Source organism: Motacilla alba, chromosome 3 (assembly GCF_015832195.1).
Source record: "Motacilla alba alba isolate MOTALB_02 chromosome 3, Motacilla_alba_V1.0_pri, whole genome shotgun sequence".
NCBI classification, from domain to species: domain Eukaryota; kingdom Metazoa; phylum Chordata; class Aves; order Passeriformes; family Motacillidae; genus Motacilla; species Motacilla alba.
The window spans coordinates 58,364,614-58,383,025 of record NC_052018.1 but is presented as its reverse complement, the minus strand read 5'-3'; the positions used below and the strand labels follow the sequence as shown (position 1 = coordinate 58,383,025).

General features: G+C 38.7%; 1 protein-coding gene across 23 annotated transcripts in view; it reads left to right on the top strand.

Annotated features, from left to right (window-relative positions):
- SYNE1 (spectrin repeat containing nuclear envelope protein 1) overlaps window positions 1–18,412 on the top strand; it is a 289,549-nt gene that overhangs the window by 233,431 nt on the left and 37,706 nt on the right. For 22 of the 23 annotated variants that reach the window (XM_038130885.1, XM_038130887.1, XM_038130886.1 and 19 more), the window contains 14 exons: window positions 212–382; window positions 971–1,104; window positions 2,313–2,517; window positions 3,768–3,950; window positions 4,934–5,080; window positions 6,136–6,290; window positions 6,591–6,738; window positions 10,492–10,586; window positions 11,573–11,807; window positions 12,507–12,701; window positions 14,531–14,656; window positions 15,405–15,560; window positions 17,472–17,630; window positions 18,068–18,234. In XM_038130885.1, coding sequence (XP_037986813.1) covers window positions 212–382; window positions 971–1,104; window positions 2,313–2,517; window positions 3,768–3,950; window positions 4,934–5,080; window positions 6,136–6,290; window positions 6,591–6,738; window positions 10,492–10,586; window positions 11,573–11,807; window positions 12,507–12,701; window positions 14,531–14,656; window positions 15,405–15,560; window positions 17,472–17,630; window positions 18,068–18,234 — 2,276 coding nt within the window. Of the gene's footprint in view, window positions 1–211; window positions 383–970; window positions 1,105–2,312; window positions 2,518–3,767; window positions 3,951–4,933; window positions 5,081–6,135; window positions 6,291–6,590; window positions 6,739–10,491; window positions 10,587–11,572; window positions 11,808–12,506; window positions 12,702–14,530; window positions 14,657–15,404; window positions 15,561–15,657; window positions 16,646–17,471; window positions 17,631–18,067; window positions 18,235–18,412 lie in introns of those variants that run through there. The other variant, XM_038130884.1, reaches the window with a different exon arrangement.

Genomic DNA, 18,412 nt, shown 5'->3' with positions numbered 1-18,412 from the left:
CCAACCTTTATAAAATGAAGTAGAACTTTATGCTGTTCCCAGTGTCAGCCAAAATGATGGTTGTACAAAATTTTCATTATCCAATAGGTTTAAGATTAGGCATTTAGGGCAAGAAGCATGTGAGATCCAAAGGAAGAAAATAATTTAAACAAATCCCACATAGCTTGAATGCTTTTAATGTACTTTTGTGTGTATTCCTCCCTCCTCTAAGGTTAGCCAGCTGAAGATATTGTTGCAATCCGTTCTTGATCAGTGGAGCATTTACAAAGTGGCTTATGAAGAACTGAACAGTTACCTGACAGAAGCCAGATACTCCTTGTCCCGTTTCTATCTTCTTACTGGTTCTCTGGAAGCTGTGAAAGTCCAAGTTGATAAACTTCAGGTGAAAAGAGTTAATTTTGTCTGAAATTACATGGATGCAGATAACTAGGTTTTGGCTTATAAGTTGAAGACATACTGGCACATTAAAATCACATGACATTAAGAGAACATGCAGACACTGCATGTTTCCTTTTGGAGAAAAATTAATTTGGGATAGTAGTTTTCAGATTTTTGATGTTCTTTGTAATTTTGAGCCATACCATCAAATAGTTACAAGTTTTTAAATCATGCTAATGGCCATAAAAACTAAAGTTTCTCGTGCTACTTCATCAGGCTTCAGAGCTACAGGTGCATGTTGAGACCACATTTTTAGCCCCCCACCAACCTTGCAATAGATTGATGATCAAAGAAAATAATGTTCCAGGAGCTGAGACACTCACATGATCAAGTAATTTACCATTGTAAAAAAAAAAAACCAAAAACATATTAGAGCATATTTATATTAAACAACTTATTTATATGAAACACATGAAATCAAGTTTTTGTTCATAAGCTAATGCAATTGATGCATACTATTTTAAAATGCTTCTACATTATGGAATTTTATTAACTCATGGTTTTGTTTTGTTTCATTATTATTCTACTTTAGAGCCTACAAGATGAATTGGAAAAACAAGAGAATAGCTTACAGAAATTCGGTTCTGTGACCAATGAGTTGTTGAAACAATGTCACCCACCAGTAACTGAAACACTTACCAGCACTTTGAAAGAAGTGAATATGAGGTAGAAATGTCTTTATGTTAAAATTTCATTTCAGTAGCAGTTCTGTATTTATCCATTATCCAGTTTTCCATTATCCCTGTTTTCCTTGTATTTTATTATTTTAAGTTCTGGGGGTCATGAGGGGTTTATTGGAACAGGCAGGATTATTCCTTTTGCCAAGGACTGAAGTAAAATTCTCATTTGCTGGTCATAATTCCTAGTTGTAGGAAGGGCATCATAGACAGGAATATCTAAGCCCCTCACCACTACCTTGGCAATATATCTTCCCCAGCTTTGAATTCAGGCAAGAACTAGTAAAAGGGTTTACTCAGATACAGGAAGGGAGGTTCCAGAAGAAAAAAGATAGTTTGGTGGAAAGCTGGGAATTTTTTTGAAAGCAGAATCACACCGAATTTATTTTAATCTGTGTTCAGTCCTGTCCTAGAAACTGGAAGTGGGAGGAGGGATTATTAAGATACCATTGAATTTAACAGTTTCCTTGATGGCTGGCAGAATTTTTGCTCCAAAACCTTTGCTTTTCATCATATAATAATAATTGAGAAATACTGTGATTTTCTTTGGTAAGCAAACAACTAGGCAGTTTGGTAACTATGAGTACATTTGAGAAAGCATGTGTTCCTGGTTGCTATTAGAGAAAAAAATTCACTTGGAAGTTATGATAGGAAAGAATTCAAAGGGAGATTAGAAGTTTAATTGGATAATAGAAATATAAAGACTTTTATTATGTCTGGGAGTATTTTACAAGTGAGTTACGCAGAGCTTTATGACTAAATACTGCGTCAGAGTAAGGGAGAAAATGGCAGAAGAAATAGTGTCTTGTTTATAGCTGTTCTGGTCCTCTTAGGCCCTTCCAGGAATCTGCTATTGGCAATGCGTGGTTGGTCATGGATGCTTTGTGATGCTGAGGATACTAAGTGGAAATAGCAGGAAGTTCACTACAAAAAGTGTGCTGCAGCTCTGACCACCAGCATTAATAAACAGCATCCAAGATGTAGCACACATCACATGCATTGTGACAGCTCAGAACAGCCTGGTTTGGTATTGAAACAGAAATTCCTTGGTTTGGTATTATTTTCACCAAATGTCTGGATCTTTATTATTACAATTTTTTTTTAAAGTCCAGAGACCATGGGAAATAGCAGAAAGAGGGACACAGATTGTTATTGTGGATTCCCAGGCTTGGATCACTCACACAGTCTCCTCCCCAGGTGGAACAACCTCCTGCAGGAGGTTGCAGAGCGGCTGCGTGCCAGCAGGGCCCTGCTCCAGCTGTGGCAGAGGTACAAGGACTGCTACCAGCAGTGCTCTTCCACAGTCCACCAGCGAGAAGAGCAGTCCAGTGAACTCCTGAAGACTGCAACCAGCAAAGACATCGCTGATGATGAAGTCACTGCTTGGATTCGGGATTGCAATGTATGTTCAGTTAAGCTTTGCAGCTTTTCTCAGCTCTGTGGGCTAAAAAAAATATCTCAAGAGGCTCGCCATTGCTAAACCCTGTAGTTGGTGTTTTGGAATCTTGTATATTATATATTTCATTTTACTGATGCTGCCTAGGCATAGAAGAGAGCTGTATGTCTGCTACCCAAATGTCATGAGTGTCTCTAAATTTAATCCCTTCATTAGTTGTTGTAATGTTGTCTCAGAAGCTTGTATCTAAAGTCTTCTGTCTGGAGAAGGTGGATAAATTACATCATTTGATTCAGTCTTAAGGTCCATCTTAATGAAGGTATTCATGCTTGGGAAAGTGTCTCTACCAATATAGTCAAAGGATTTTGAGTTTCTTTCTATTATAAGGAACTTACAGAGATATAAGTTCGTTATTATAGAAAGAAACTCAAAATCCTTTGACTATATTCCCACCAATCAAGACTGTTCACATTTTCAGAAAGATGGAGATGTCTTTATTCTTCCTTATGGAAAGACACCATTCTCTCTGAACCCTTGAGATTCTTCCTTTTTCTAGATTGCATCTCAAGGCAGCAGAATACTTTATATTCTCTCTGTGCTTACATTTTGGTTCTTTTGAGCTTAAGTTAATGTTAAGTGTCATTGACCAAAAAAATAAAATATTAATTGTCTCAATGTAAGCAAAACAAATGCAGTGAGAAAAAATGTTAGCGTTTAAAAAATAAACATGTTCATGATCTTTTGGAGCATTTTCTTCCATAATCATGCACCATGGACTGCAAATTCAAATTGTTTGGTTCAAATAATTTATTTCCTGGTGTCCCATTCTATAACAATTATGTTAGGTCCTTTACAAAATTTAATTTTTCAGTCCTCCTAGTAAATCATAGCAGGAAGAAAAGGAAGGCCTACATCTGATGGCTGCCACTGCTTAGGACCATCATGTCAGTAATTCAAAAGGTTTCTTTCAACAGCTATTGCCTCATCAACAACTCAGGCTTGCTTAAAGGTAGTTGAGCACTGTCTTTTTTCTGTTCCTTTCTGTACAGGTTCTTAACATATCTTTTTTTTTTTATTATTCTTTAAGTCATACAGAATGTAACTGGAAAGTTTGATATTGAAATGCAGTACTAAATTAAAGTTTTCCTTACAGTGCCTCAGTTCAATCACTTCATTCTTCCTTTAAATCAGGGGATGATGATACCACCAGAGTGCCAGGTTAATTGTTTACATTCTTATTCAATGTGTTGCAACAGGATGTACTCACAGATTTGAAAACAGCACAGGAGTCTCTGGTTGTTCTCCAAGAACTGGGGGAGGAGCTGAAAAGCCAGGTGGAGGCTTCAGCAGCAGCAGCCATACAGTCTGATCATCTGTCTCTGAGCCAGAATCTGTCAACCCTGGAACAGGCTCTCCGCAAGCAACAGGCTGCACTTCAGGTATGCAGACAGTGTTTACAGTCCTCAAATGTGATCATCCTGTGGCTCCTGAAAACACATAAATTAGCTAAATCTGCCTGGGAAAAGAGGGTAGTGTTACCTGTTAGACAGCTTTTCCTGGAAGCCAAAGCTGAGAGTAGAAAATATGCTCAAGTCCAGCAAAGAGACCTTGTAAGAAGGTCCAAATGCTGGGATAAGGATAGCAAACCTCATGCAGGAAAACATCTGTCTGGAATGCCAGGGTGGCCACGTTTTCAGAACACAACAGTAGTGCTAACAGCTGCCTCCACAGCCACTGCTCCCCTGAAGACAACCACTCTTCCCAACTATTTCTTCAACAGTAAAAGAAATGAGATATTCTGAATATCGTGTAGAACTGATTTTTTGCCATCCCTATTAATGTCAGTGACCAGACTGACGCCTATCATTTGTGTCAAAGCCTGTTTGGTAGATGTTGCCAAATTGCTTGTGTCAAGAGGAAAAAAGGAGTGCAAGAATGTATTTGATAGGAAACTATTTGGATAAAAAAGCCACAAAGGTAGCAGCTTCTGTTTGAGAGAAAAGAGGATTTACTCAAGAAATCTAGCAGTGTCTGGGATGTTTTTATCGTATCACTGTACTGTGAGGAAAAAAAACAAAAAAAAGGTTTTTAATTTAAAATTGCAATAAGAAATTACTAGTTCTCTCTGCTGGCAATAAATCAAACAGAGGAGTTTCTTTCATAAAAGAAAGTTAGAAAATATTATCCATTTCAAGGTAAGGAGTCATTTATGCACTTTGCTGAAATGTTCCCTTTGCTATGATCAAAAATCCTCTTCTAACCTAAAAACATCCAACTAATTCTACAGTCTGCAAGCAAAGCAGCAGTTACAATTGCTCCTAGCCAATTCAACTTGCAAATCTATAGTGAGGTAAACAGGAGTGTAATGTCAATAAGGAGGCTCTGAAGCCGAAGTTTAATTAAACTTCCTTTTGTATTCAAGGCTGGAGTCCTGGACTATCAAACCTTTGCCAAGAACCTGGAAGTCCTTGAGACTTGGATAACAGAAGCAGAAGAAACACTGAAAGAGCAGGATCCCAGTCACTCATCTGATGTCTCAGCAATACAGAGTAGAATGGAGCAGCTCAAGGTGACTAATAAACAAAGGAAGTGCTGAAGTTTTTCTTCTGTTGGCCTGGTTATTTGTAGTGCAGGGTATCCACAGATATCAAATATGCATTCTGTAGGTGGTAAAGGACTATCACTCATGAAAAGTGTAAGACTGAGAAATTGAAGTTTGACAGCAGTCAAGGAATGATTGTCACATTGTCCCTGAGTAAAGATGAGAAGGGCAGTCAAACTGTTCAGAAGAAAATTAATAACATATCAAAATGGGCATGGAAACTAGCAGGTTTTGAATTTTTCCTTCATCTTGTTTTCTCTCAACTTTTTTTAAATGTATTGAATTCCTGTCTCATTGGTATCTTCTTTAGATATGAAGTACTTTATACATTTGGGTAACTTGATATGTTGAAGGAACAGTCATAGGGTAGACTGTGTGATCTCCATTTAAGGTCTTGCACGCTTTCCTTTTTGTGAATCTTCTTTGTCTCCTCTCCTTTTTTCAGAGGCCATGACAGGAAGTTGCTAAACTTTGCCATCTAGGCTGTTTTTGTCATTGTAATCTTCCATTATTTTTCTATCAAGATTAGCTAAAGACAGAATTCCACTTTGTACATGCCAAAAAGCAGAGCATTTTCCTTGTGGAGTGAATTGAGTGTTTCTGTACTGCAAAGCAAAAACCTAAAAATAAAAGGTTGAATAATTTCAGTGCGAATTTACCACCTTACAATTCAAGCTAAGAAACAAGGAAAAAGTCACTTATTTTGACAGATAACTGTATGGCTTTGAGCACCAGCTTGCTTCTTCATCTCTGAGCTGTAAATCATCAATTCAGCAAAACACTTCCATGCAATTTGAGTATGCTTCTCTGCACACTTTTAAACATGAGCACAGGTATTCTCCTGGTCTGGGACCAGAAGATGAATACGGGAAATACAATTTTTTCCCTGGCATGGAGATTGCTTACCACTTGGTGGCAACCAAGGCCATTTGAAATCTTAACTGAGTGCTAGTTCATCATCTCTAAGTCATAATAGTGTAATTCCTGAAGTTCCCAGTTATCATTTTTATTGTTTGTTGCAGAGTCAAATGCTGAAGTTCAGCAGCATGGCCCCTGATTTGGATCGTCTCAATGAGCTGGGTTACAGGCTTCCTCTGAATGACAAGGAAATCAAAAGGATGCAGAACCTGAACAGACATTGGTCTCTGATCTCATCTCAGACTACAGAGAGATTCAGGTGAGGATAAATAAAGATTGTTCTACAGTTTTCTACAAATTAGATAGTATACCTTTTGCAGAATATAGAAATGTTTCAGGTATTTTATTGACGAAAATTCCTTTTTTTTGGTGTACTTATAAATAAAGAGCAAAGCCATTGAGCTGAGATGCTCATTTTGCCACAAATTACCAGGATTTAAATGAGTGGGACTGCTACTTTTCTAAGTGTTGACAAAATAAATTAAATGAGGCAGCTAAGTGGGGAAGGTGTTACCCTGATTTGGAATTACCTGAATCCATCTCTCTTTCTTTCTTTCAGTAAGTTGCAGTCTTTCTTGCTGCAGCAGCAGACCTTCTTGGAGAAGTGTGGGACTTGGATGGATTTATTAGTTCAGACTGAGCAGAAGTTAGCAGTAGAGGTTTCAGGAAACTACCAAAGGCTTTTGGAGCAGCAGAGGGAACACGAGGCAAGTAATCATGTCTATTTATGCATCGCTAATACACATGCTATTTATACATGGGAGGAATGCACATTCTTTTTTTAATGATACAATAGCATGCCTTGAATTGTTTTTGTGTGCACCGTATGAGGAAAACTTTAAAACAGAAGCATGCAAATATGTCAATAATAGCCAGGGTGGAGGAGGACTTGAGTGTCTGTGTAATGCGTCATTGTGCCTATGAGTGCGTGTTCCCTGCGTTTAGTCTACTTTAGATTCATTTGTACCAAGGAAACCAAAGCTGCTTTAAAAACCTAACAATTCTCATGTTGTTTGGTTCTTTGCTTTCACTCATAACTGGAGAAAATCTCTATTCTGATTTTTTTTTTATTATTTACTAAGTTATCAATGCATATAGCATTTTAAAAGCACGTTAAAGGAAGACTTTTCGGTCAAGTACTCAGTTATACAATTCACCATGGGGTCTCCATTTGATAACATTTCCTTGAAGAACAGACTGATTTGCTGCATGCTAGAGTCATTTGTTTGTAACAAATCAGGAGGTATCACAGCTTTTGCTGCAGGGAAAAACTGATTCAGAGTTTTTACTAGTACTAGATTCAGAGTTTATGATTCTTCTGTGAAGTCAAGTGGTGCACATTTTTTCTCCACCCATATTGTTACTGCCAAGATTCCTGTTAAAGATCAAGTAAAAGAAGTCAATTTTCATACCAGAGCTCCCATGTGGCCCCAGTAGTTTCAGTTCCCACAACTTTTTCAGCTGACCTTCCCCTAGACTCAGGCTGGATTACAGGAAGAGTTAAGTTCTTCCCCCTCTCCTGCCTTATATCTCATAGCATAGAGTTTGAATGAGTGTCTGATAGAAAAAAGTAATTCACAAACATTTTTAGCATACGTTTGCCTTAGCATCTAACTGCCTTTGCTTTCACAAATGTCATCCATTTCATTTCCTTTCATTGCTGCCAGTATTAACTGGACAGTCTCTGTAAGTTGAAGCATCTCAGGTCTTTGAGATTTGAATGTCCAGAAATCATTTCTAATTGGATGATTTCCTGCTTTTGTTGTGTCCAGTCATTGCTATAATTATCCGAAGGGAGTTCGAGCAATCTTCTGCATTCATTTGTCTGGAGATCTCAGCTTAATTCTTTCCTGAAACTTTGGTCTGCGCAGATGAACATTACTTGGGCACTCTACTTAAGCCCTTTTTTTGCAACTGTAAAGTCATCTCAGAATTAAGATGATTAATATCTGTTTTTATAAGTGCTGCAGTTTATCCTTAAGAAACTAACCTGCTTTTATTTTTTTTAAACCTTATTTTTGGCAATTTTATAAACAATATGTATTCATTACAAAATGTCCTTTTCAGTGCTTCCTGACAGTCACTAAGAATTTTCTTTTCACTACTTGTGGCAGAAAGGGTCAAATATCAACTTCTTGAGATGCATTTTCACATTGTTTTGCTTCATATTTTTGAAAATAATGAGAAAATACTCTGTTTCCACCTAAAAAGAATATCTGTCCTAGAATAGATATTGAAATGCTTCCAGCTCTATTATTGCCTTTCCAGTGACTCATAACTTTTGCTGGTTTTTACCCAAAGAAGATCCCAACTACCTCAGTGGCCTTATTTATAAATATCTTCCTGGTGGAGTTCACAAGGTGGAGGTGATGGCTTTTTCAGACATCATGTGCTAGCACTGACGTCTGCATCAGTCTGCCGGGACAATCTCATAATCACTCTTGCACGGTTCTCCAGTACATGGGACAGTGCTTGGGACTCCCATGCGCTGGGAGTGCACTGAGACAAGCACCTGAGAGAGTGCTGGCAGGGGAAGAGGAAGGAAGTTCCTTGCCAACTCAGTTACCAAATTTTCCCCCAGAATACTGGTGTTGTGCATTTTAACACTTGCCTTCCTTTCCTCCTCATTTGAACTCCTGTTTCTGTGATTCGTGGTGATCTACACATGAGAATAAATTTGGGTGACAAGTGGTCCCAGGTAATGGAATATCCCTCTTATGTACAGAGTGTAAATATGGAAAGGAAGTGGATGGTGACTGAAATATCTCTACTTTTGTGTAGAGCTTGAGTACCTCCGCTCTAAGCAGAGTTCTCATGCTTGATAAGTTTTTATTTCACCAGTCCTCCTAAAAATTTATTAAAATTTTCCTTTTTGAAGGAATTGGTTTTGCTGGTTTTTAGTTTAGTTTTGTTTTGTTTAGATTTTTGGGGGTGTGGAGAGAGGGGAGGATGGGAAAGGTTGGGGTTTTTAGGTGGGGGACTTGTTTAACCAATTGCAGCAGTTGTGTTCTGTTTAGTCTTGATCTGTCAACAATGGTGGTAAATGCTGTTACCTCCTGTGCTTCGTGTCCCCTAACTTGACAAAAATAGATGTGACAGAAAGTAAAATTCTTGCCTTTTTGCTTAGCTTTCTGAAATTCTTAGTGCCACACTACTGTGGCTTCATTCATGAGATAATAATAGCATTCAGTTTCCCTCTGATTCAGGCTCAGTCAATGATAAGTGCCAAGGCATTCAAAAAACAGTCTCAAATATTTCTGTAAAGAAATCAGACAACACTATTTCTTTCTATGAGAAAATTTATGACCTGAGTAGCACCTCAGAGTTAACTCAGTAATTCAGAGAGGCACAATCTCATTTTGAAAAATTACTGCATCATCTAGAAGACCTAAACTACACGTAATGTGCTTGAGGGATTTAAATGTGCACGTGCCAGTGGGTGTTCTGCTGGCAGGTGCAGATGCAGGGATTGGTACAATCACAATTTGAGCTGGTGGGATGCTGTATAAGAGAAGTGGAGAACAGTGGCTCTTAGTTCAGGCAAGGGTGAACTTCTATCAACTGCAAATACCATCACTAACTAAAGAGAAAAAAACTTCAAGCTTCATGCCAGTATAATTTTTCTTGGAAACTCTCTGTAAACCTTTTGAACATAGAGTCAGTCTAGTGATGCCTGCATGTACCTTCATTATCATAAAAATATTCCTGAAGAATCTTACAGAGAGTTCCATGTATGTTCCATTACTAAAAGGAAAGATGTTTTTGAAAAAAAATTTAGGTAGTACATACACTTGAGTTATGTTTGCTTAAGTATTAATTAGGAATTTTTTTATCTTGAGTATTATTTAAGTAATAAGAGGGTTTTAAAAGTATTTTGAAAGTTTATTACACTGTTATTGTTTGTGAGGAAAATTGGAAAATACATGTGAAAACTTGGAAGAATTGGAAAATTGATTTCTAACTCCTATATATACACCTGTCTGTTTCTTTTAAGGCTCTATTGGCAATGTAAAAGTGTATTAAAAGTTTATATAACACTATCTCACATGGTCTGTATAAAAAAGCAAAAGATTATAAAATTCTTAAACATGTCAGAAAAAAAAAGTGCCCTTTCTGTCCAAACAAAAAAATATCTTGTCTGGATTTTGTTGTAGATTACAATGTCAATCACACAACTGTACTCAGAAACATAAAAACTATCTCCTATTGATATAATTTAGCTTATAATATTGGTCTTGAGGAACTAATAATGATTACTAGAAGCAGCAAGTAAATCTAAAATGAGAGTTTTCAATATGTTTCTATTAAGGTTTCTATTAAGGTTTCTATTAAGGTGAAAAATCCCCCATTGAATTTATCTGAAATGTGATTAAATACATGAAAATTCATTTTTATCAGTGCATACAGACAGATTTAAAAAGTAAGATCTTGTTTTAACCTCCTTGTCTCCTGTACAACAGCTATTCCAGGCAGAGATGTTCAGCCGCCAGCAGATTTTGCATTCAATTATCTCTGACGGGCAGCACCTCCTAGAACAAGGACAGGTGGATGACAGGTAGACATTGCTGTATTGTTGCTGCTGCTGGTTATGTGAAGTTAGACTAGTGAGAGACTTCCAAACAGAGAAGGTAGCAGATGGCAGTGTTCAAATCATGCTCTTCTGAAGTGGAAGTTACTGTTGCTGTGGTTAAGCTGTTAATTAGCCAGATCTTAAGACATTGTTCTTCAGAATGCTATGGGGCATGTGAACGCATTTGGGAATACAGCAACCTTCTAAGGCTGCTTCTCTGACAAAGATTTGCCTTGGAATATCAAGCGTCTTACGTATATATCTATTCTGATGTATAGAATGTCACTACATGTCACTTTCACCAAAGGCGCCTGCAGTGACACTGCATTTGATTTATGCCACCTGGGGATTGGCCTCCACCAGGAGGATTCCCAACTGCCATTTAAGAACACCTGCAGCCTTAATGTGATGGAACAGTAATTCATTGTTGCCTAGGATTTAATTTTAAACACTTGTGATCAAATGAATGAATATCAGTGGAACACCAGTGGCTTCACACTTGTGCATATGCATTGACTTTGCTAAGGTTATCATGGTACAAAGATGAAGTGGTTTTTGGAATGTGAGAATTTTATTAATACTGTGTGTATCTTGTGCCTGCTTTGAACTCAGTAGTAAATCTGGGGGTAAATTGTGAAATCTCCATGATTTACTATGAATTTGACTAATCCAAGCTGGCAAAACTTATGGGTTTTCTTTGTGTATTTCTGGGAAGAAGGTAGAAGAGTTTTGTGCGTTAAGGGTTTGGGATTTTTAAGGTGTCAATAGTTGGATCCCTTTAACTCTCCCAGTACATGAAGTGTGAAGTTCTTATCCTCAGTCAGCCTTCAGAAGACTTCAGTGCTTTTCTCTTAGTGTCTTGTAATTGGCTGACAGACACCTTCCTTTTCACTCCAATGTATTTCATTAAGCAAACATATCCAAGTATGAAGGTTACTGTGTCTTTTTTATTATTTATCTATTTGTAATAGGGATGAGTTTAATCTGAATCTGACTCTTCTGAGTAATCAGTGGCAAGGAGTAATTCGCCGAGCACAGCAGATGAGGGGGATCATTGACAGCCGGATTCACCAGTGGCAGCGCTACAGGGAGATGGCGGAGAAGCTGCGCAAGTGGCTGCTGGAGATGTCCTGTCAGCCGGTGACAGAGCTGGGCAGTGCTCCTATCCCACTGCAGCAAGCACGAGTGCTGCTGGATGAAGTGCAGGTATGTGCAGTGTGGTTGAAGAAAAATGAAAAAATCCCTGCCTTCTTTACAGTCTTCAGCATTTAAAATGTCTTAGATTCAGCCTGTCTGCTCTGCCAGTTCTTTTCTGGAACTGGCATGATGTCAGAAGAGTGATGGAAGTAAAGGTGGTGTTCATAAAGAACATGAAAGAGAGAACTTGCTGAGTCCTTGTTCTTGAGCCGCGTTTGCTTCTGTTTTTGCTTTCACCCAGTGTCACACTGAAACGGTCTTGAAAATACAGTGATGACCTGCTTGTGGAATGTATACTAGATAACAAGGATCCCTTGAGTCTCCATCTTCACAAGAGGTTAACAGTGTCTAGTAAGCAGCTTGGTGTCTTCAAGCTTTTTAGCTGGAAGATGGATATAATAGTAATAACTCTCATAAGCATAAGAGGATCTAGAGGAAATCTTTCTCTTTAAGAGCAGCTGAGATACTGACATTAATGGGGACAAAGAAGTCTTTCATGTCTTCATCTCCTTGGAGAAATTTTCTAAAGGTTTGCTGCTGTAAATGATTGTAAAAATGTTAGGATAAAGTGTTTGGGCCATAGCTCATACGTAAGACAGGATATGCAACCAACTAAAATATGGGCTTGAGAGTAAATTACTGAGTTATAATTAAATGCTAATTGTAATTAAAAGGACAAAGCTGACAGAAAACTATTGATATTTGCAGCTCAAAGAGAAAGTTCTCCTAAGGCAGCAAGGGAGTTACATCCTCACTGTGGAGGCTGGGAAGCAACTGCTGCTCTCTGCTGACAGTGGAGCTGAGGCAGTTCTCCAGGCAGAGCTTACTGAAATCCAGGAGCGCTGGAAGATAGTTAGCACTCAGCTGGAACAACAAAAGAAACAGCTGGCTTTGCTGCTGAAAGTAAGTGTGCAATCCCTTCTGTATTTCTTCAGCAAATTTATGGTTTCTCACTGTGAACCCTGGTGGAGGAAAGCTCTCTCAATGGACAAGCACAAATACAGGAACTGCATTTACAGTACATGAACTAACAATTTCCCTTCACCACCTCTGAAACTGGGAGTATTAATACTTCATAACAGGCTTGCATGTCAGTTGATACATTGTAATTGATATTTCCAGAATACTGCCAATAAAGTATATCCATACCTCTCCTATTTTCAAAATAGTGCAAAAATTTATTTTATTTTGCACAAATTTTGTTCAATTTTCTGCACATATTTGTATTGGGTTTGAGTGGCAAAGTTTTTCTAGATGGAAGCTGCTGACTTATGTGAGCTGCCAGAAACTTTCCCAGTGTCTGATGGAGCCAGTGCCAGCTGAGTCCAAGATGGACCCACTTCTGGCCAAGACTGAGCCCAACAGTGATGGTAGTAGTGCCTCTGGGATAAGTTAAGAATATGGAAAAAAAAAAAATTACTGTGCAAGAGCAGTTGCATCCAGAGAGAGGAGTGAGACAATGTGACAGCAGCAACTTTGCAGACACATAGGTCAGTGAAGGGAGGGGAGGAGGTGCTCCAGGTGCCAGAGCAGAGATTGCCGTGCAGCTCATGGTAGAGACATGGAGCTCTACGATGGAGCAGAAATCCACCTGCAGCCCAAGGAAGTCCATTGGGAAGCCAAGATCTACCCACAGCCCACGGAGGACCCACACCAGAGAAGGTGGATGCCTGAAGGAATCTGTGACCCCATGGAAAGCCCACACTCAGGCCATTTTGCTGGCAGGACCTCTGACTCCATACCTGACCCTTGTTGGAGCCTGTTCCTGAGGGTTTGGAAGGAATCCATGGAAGGGACTCTCTCCAGAGTAGTTTGTGAAGAACTGCAGCCCATAGGAAGAGCTTATGGAAAGCTTCATGGAGGATTCTCTCCCATGGGAGGGACCCCATGCTGGAGCAGGGGAAGATTGTTAAGAACATCACATGCTGTTTTCACACAAGGTCATATTATTTGATATGGCTAATTCTTCATCAAGATCATCATGAAATACTGGCATAGGCTGGGAAAAAAAAAAGGAAGGAGAGAAATACAAAGGCAGTGGTAGAAGGAGAAATTCTTGAAACAGAAGACTTGGTTTCAATACAATGCAAGTTTCAATACAGGTTCTGTGTTTTTTGGTCTCACACAACTGGTGTTCTTTGGGGGCTTATTAGGGATCTTTTTGTCTTAATATAAGGCTTTAACAAGCAGGTGAGGCAGGTAAAACCATACTGCTACTTTATAGGGTTTGTTTGCATTGAACACATTAAAAATTTTGGAAAGTATACAAACACTAAAGCAGACTGCAGCTGCTAGAATCCTAATTTAAAGAAGATACTGAAGATGCTGATTTAAAGAAGGTACTTCAGTCTGCACTGAATTTGTGGTTTTCCCAGGCCCTTTCTTTTTTTTTTTTCCACAGAGATGAATGCACCTGAATGAAGCTCTTGTAAAAGAGTAATGGTGTGTTTAATACAGGCATTTAAGAAAGGAATTGGAAAATTAATTTTGTCAGGGAGAGACTGCTGAAAGGACGGAGTTGGATCTAGACAAAATTTTAATAACAGAAGACCTTGTGTATTTCTTCTAACAGAGACCTACACACAAAAAATTCTACACATTTCTACACATCACTCAAATTCTGAGACTTTTTGTATTATTTAGAGGGAGTTTTTCAGGGCATGTTATTTTTAGGCAAATCAACTGATATAACACAGATCAGAACTGAAGTCTTATAAACATTCTACTTTCAGGACTGGGAAAAATGTGAAAAGGGCATAGGAGACTCCCTGGAGAAGCTAAGATCATTCAAGAAAAAGCTTTCTCAGCCATTGCCAGACCACCATGATGAGTTGCATGCAGAGCAGATTCGTTGCAAGGTAAAGCACTTCTCTGTTGATTGTTGTCTCGTCTTTGTTTGCCTTTGTGCAGTAACTTCGTCTGTTGTTAACTGGGTTCATATTACTGAGAATGCAAACTAGTCAGCTATCCCCATGACAAGAAACTGTCTATGTAACATATGGACACCATAATACCAGAGTGATCTCACCATAATGCAAGTCCTTCAGAGTAAATATAGGTCTGATCAAAGTGATACAAGAATAGGGTCTGAGAAATACTGTAGAAGGGCTTTATATTGGTGTGTTTCTATGGCAGAAATTCTAAACTCAATTTAAACTCATGGTATCTAAACTTCTGGTTGAGTGATTTCTGTTTGAGGTGAAGTGACTCTGGGGGATTTTAGACAACACTTCTAGGCTATATTATTTGCATTTTGGAAGGGGATTACAAACTTGAAAATATTTTCGATACAGAGAAATCCAAACCAGTACTTGAGCATCCCAGATACCTCTGAACTTCAGAGAGTTGAGTAGTATCTTAGTTTGCAACTTCTTGTTGCAAGGTTGATGTTTTATTCTCTACTGGGAAGTTAATACCATCTCTGAAAATATTGATGTTGATGTTTTCTTTTTCTTTGAGATGGGGCTGAAACAATCAGCTTGACATGGTGGGTCTGCTCAGTTGTGGCTTAAATCAGTGGGTAACACTGCTTGTCTGTTTCATCAACGTACTCAAATTTTTATTTGTTAGCAAACGTGTCCTTTTTCCTTGTGTTTTTCTATTAAGGAGTTAGAGAATGCTGTTGAAGGCTGGACAGATGACCTTGCACACCTCTCCTTGCTGAAGGATACCCTGTCTGTATATATCAGTGCAGACGACATCTCAATCCTCAGTGAGCGAATAGAGCTCCTGCACAGGCAGTGGGAAGAGCTGTGCCACCAGGCAAGTACAGCACTGGGCACTGATGGGAGCAGTATGCAGGCTACAAAAGTGTTGGGAGAAAAATTGAATCCAAGTGGCAGCTTTTAGAAGAGATTCATGTAGACACACCTATATTCAAAAATGAATTCTTTCTGAGTCAGGGGAAACATCCATTGAAATATTCCTTTAGTTACTGCTAGTACTTCTAGATCTCTTGAACTTTGTAAGGTCTGTGAGGTCATATTTAAACAGCCTCGAAAAATCAACCAAAGGATCACGCTGTGACCTGTGGGACTTGGCATGGCTGGCTGGGGAAAAACACAGAAATAGTACAGTTGCACTTTTCTTTGGTGGAAAACCTGTGCTCAGAAAGGTTGTCCTCTCCCCACTCAACATTGCCCTATTGTACCTTCAGTTCTGCTGATACCTTCTCCTACTTCAGGCCTCAGTGTCTGCATTTATTTCTTTTAGTCTGAGGGTGACTTGCTTGCCTGCAAAATCAAGCTGAGCAGTAATGTTTATATTTTTCAGGTGCATCATGCTATTAGTGTGCTTTTGGCCTCTGATTTGCACTCCAGGTAGTGGAGTCTTCCTTTCCCAGCTTTTCAGATTATCCTGATGTCATTTCTGTGGTTCCATAGAGATTGCAGTCCAGATATGCTGGGGCTAACTTGAAATAGTTACCTTATGTAAAGTACCTGTAAAGGCTTCAAAAACTCCCCCAAAGCAGGAAAATTGCTTCACAGTTACCAGCACAGAACTTGTTATGAGTTAGTTGCATTTGAATGAGCAAGGGTAGATACATCTAAGTTATGATTCAGTTGTATATTTGTGGTAAAAGAAGGAGGCAAGTAAAGAAGTTTTGAGCATGCTGAGTGTTTCAGGATGTAACCTAGTGCAACCCTTCGTTCATCTGCTGCTTATTTCCGGAAAGCTGTCATCAGCTTTAGAACCACAAAAAGGAAATGCAAGATCACGTGTATGCCCATGTTCATGCTAACGCTGTAGTTAAAAAGCATGTCACTTTAATTTGTGAAAGAGCTTCATCTTTTCAGCTGAAATTATGATACAAAGTCAGAAATAATCCAGATCACAGTGGGGAGGAAGTAAGTAGTTGTACCAATGTCTGAAGCTGGAAAGATAATTTTGCTGCTTAGCATGTTCTGCTATTTTGATTTCAGTGTCCGTCTTGGTCTGCCACTGCAGATGGTACCATAGTTACAGCTATTTCTTAAATGCAGCAATGTTTTCCTTCGTTCTGTGTTAACTGCAGCATTTGCATGTGTCATGCCTAATCTTTCCTGTCAGAGCACACCTCAGTGCTTTGGAATCTCTCAAGGTGTCATGCCTGTACACAGGAAATAGTCATCTGTGATGTTAGTGTATTGAGACTCAAGCAAAAAATTATTTTGCAAAATACGGTGTATCTTGGATTCAGCTTTGTATTCATGTGCTCGTGCACAAATGGCACAGACTTTTGGACTTTGGCCTGTACTATATTTGTTGGGGCTTTTTTTATGCTTTGGTGAAGGATTTTTCTTTTTAATTTAATCACTGAGACTAAAATATTTTATAAAATTTTATAAGTGAGCAAGAATTGTAAGAAAATACAATTTTTATTTTGTAATGAAAACTTCAGGTTAGAGACATTATGAAACAAGATATGGACAGACTGCTGAGCTTAACGCTTGGGTGACTGTCTCTGTGCATAGGATGTGGCTAACAGGAAATCTGAGATCAGCGCTTACCCCTGAACTTACAGGCAGTCCCAGAAATTTTTGCTGTACAACTCCAGTTTGTTTCGATGGCAAGTAAGTGGCTGCAACACTTTTTCAAGGCTAGAGGAATTCACATTGAGGCACCAAGTGTTTTAAGCATGTCTTAAATGTGTTTGCTATTTTAGTTTCATTTGCTCTTTGCAAATGGTTTCAGGTCTCCTTGCGTCGACAACAAGTTAGTGAGAGACTGAATGAGTGGGCTGTCTTCAGTGAGAAGAACAAGGAGCTCTGTGAATGGCTGACACAAATGGAAAGTAAGGTGTCTCAAAATGGTGACATCCTCATAGAAGAAATGATAGAGAAACTTAAAAAGGTATAGTGTACACTTATATACTCTTCTTTGACTGTTTGTTTGTGAATTAGCTGAAATTAAGGTTTTACCTTATCCTGATGTGTTCTGGTGTTTGTGTTCTCTCACTGTGCAGCATTTTCCTGTCTTTGTTGAGATAGGACCTCCTAGAGTACCAGAAAATTAAGTGAATGCAAAGTCAGAGGCATCTGAATGCTTTACTAAGTGTCCATCAGAATTGCCTGTAATGAGTTAAACTTTAGCATATTTATAGAAGGCATTGTGTTTTGGGTTGTGTTGGGTAGGTTTTTTCATTCTTCTGGTAGTTGTTTTTGTTTATCCATCAAAAATATAAGTGGTTGTCATTCCACTATACCAATCAACTTATTTTTGCACCTCTACTTTTGTAGTGTAGAGTATAGACTAAGTACCCTGTCTTCTGATTGCTCTTTGCTCTCTAGGATTATCAAGAGGAAATTGCTGTAGCCCAGAAGAACAAAATCCAGCTTCAGCAAATGGGAGAGAGACTTGCTAAAGCCAGCCATGAGAGTAAGGCATCAGAGATTGAGTACAAACTTGGCAAGATCCATGACAGGTGGCAGCATCTTCTAGATCTTATTGCAGCCAGGTAAGACAGTTGTTTTGTTTGTAAGTTTTAAGTGGGACAGATTAATTTGCTAGGCATCATGCATTTAATATGCTTTATTTTCTGCCTTTTTATCATAAACTCTGCAATAAATTTGTTCTTAACCATCAACACATTTCTGTAAAAATTACTTGCCTGTTTTACTTTATGGTACAGGACA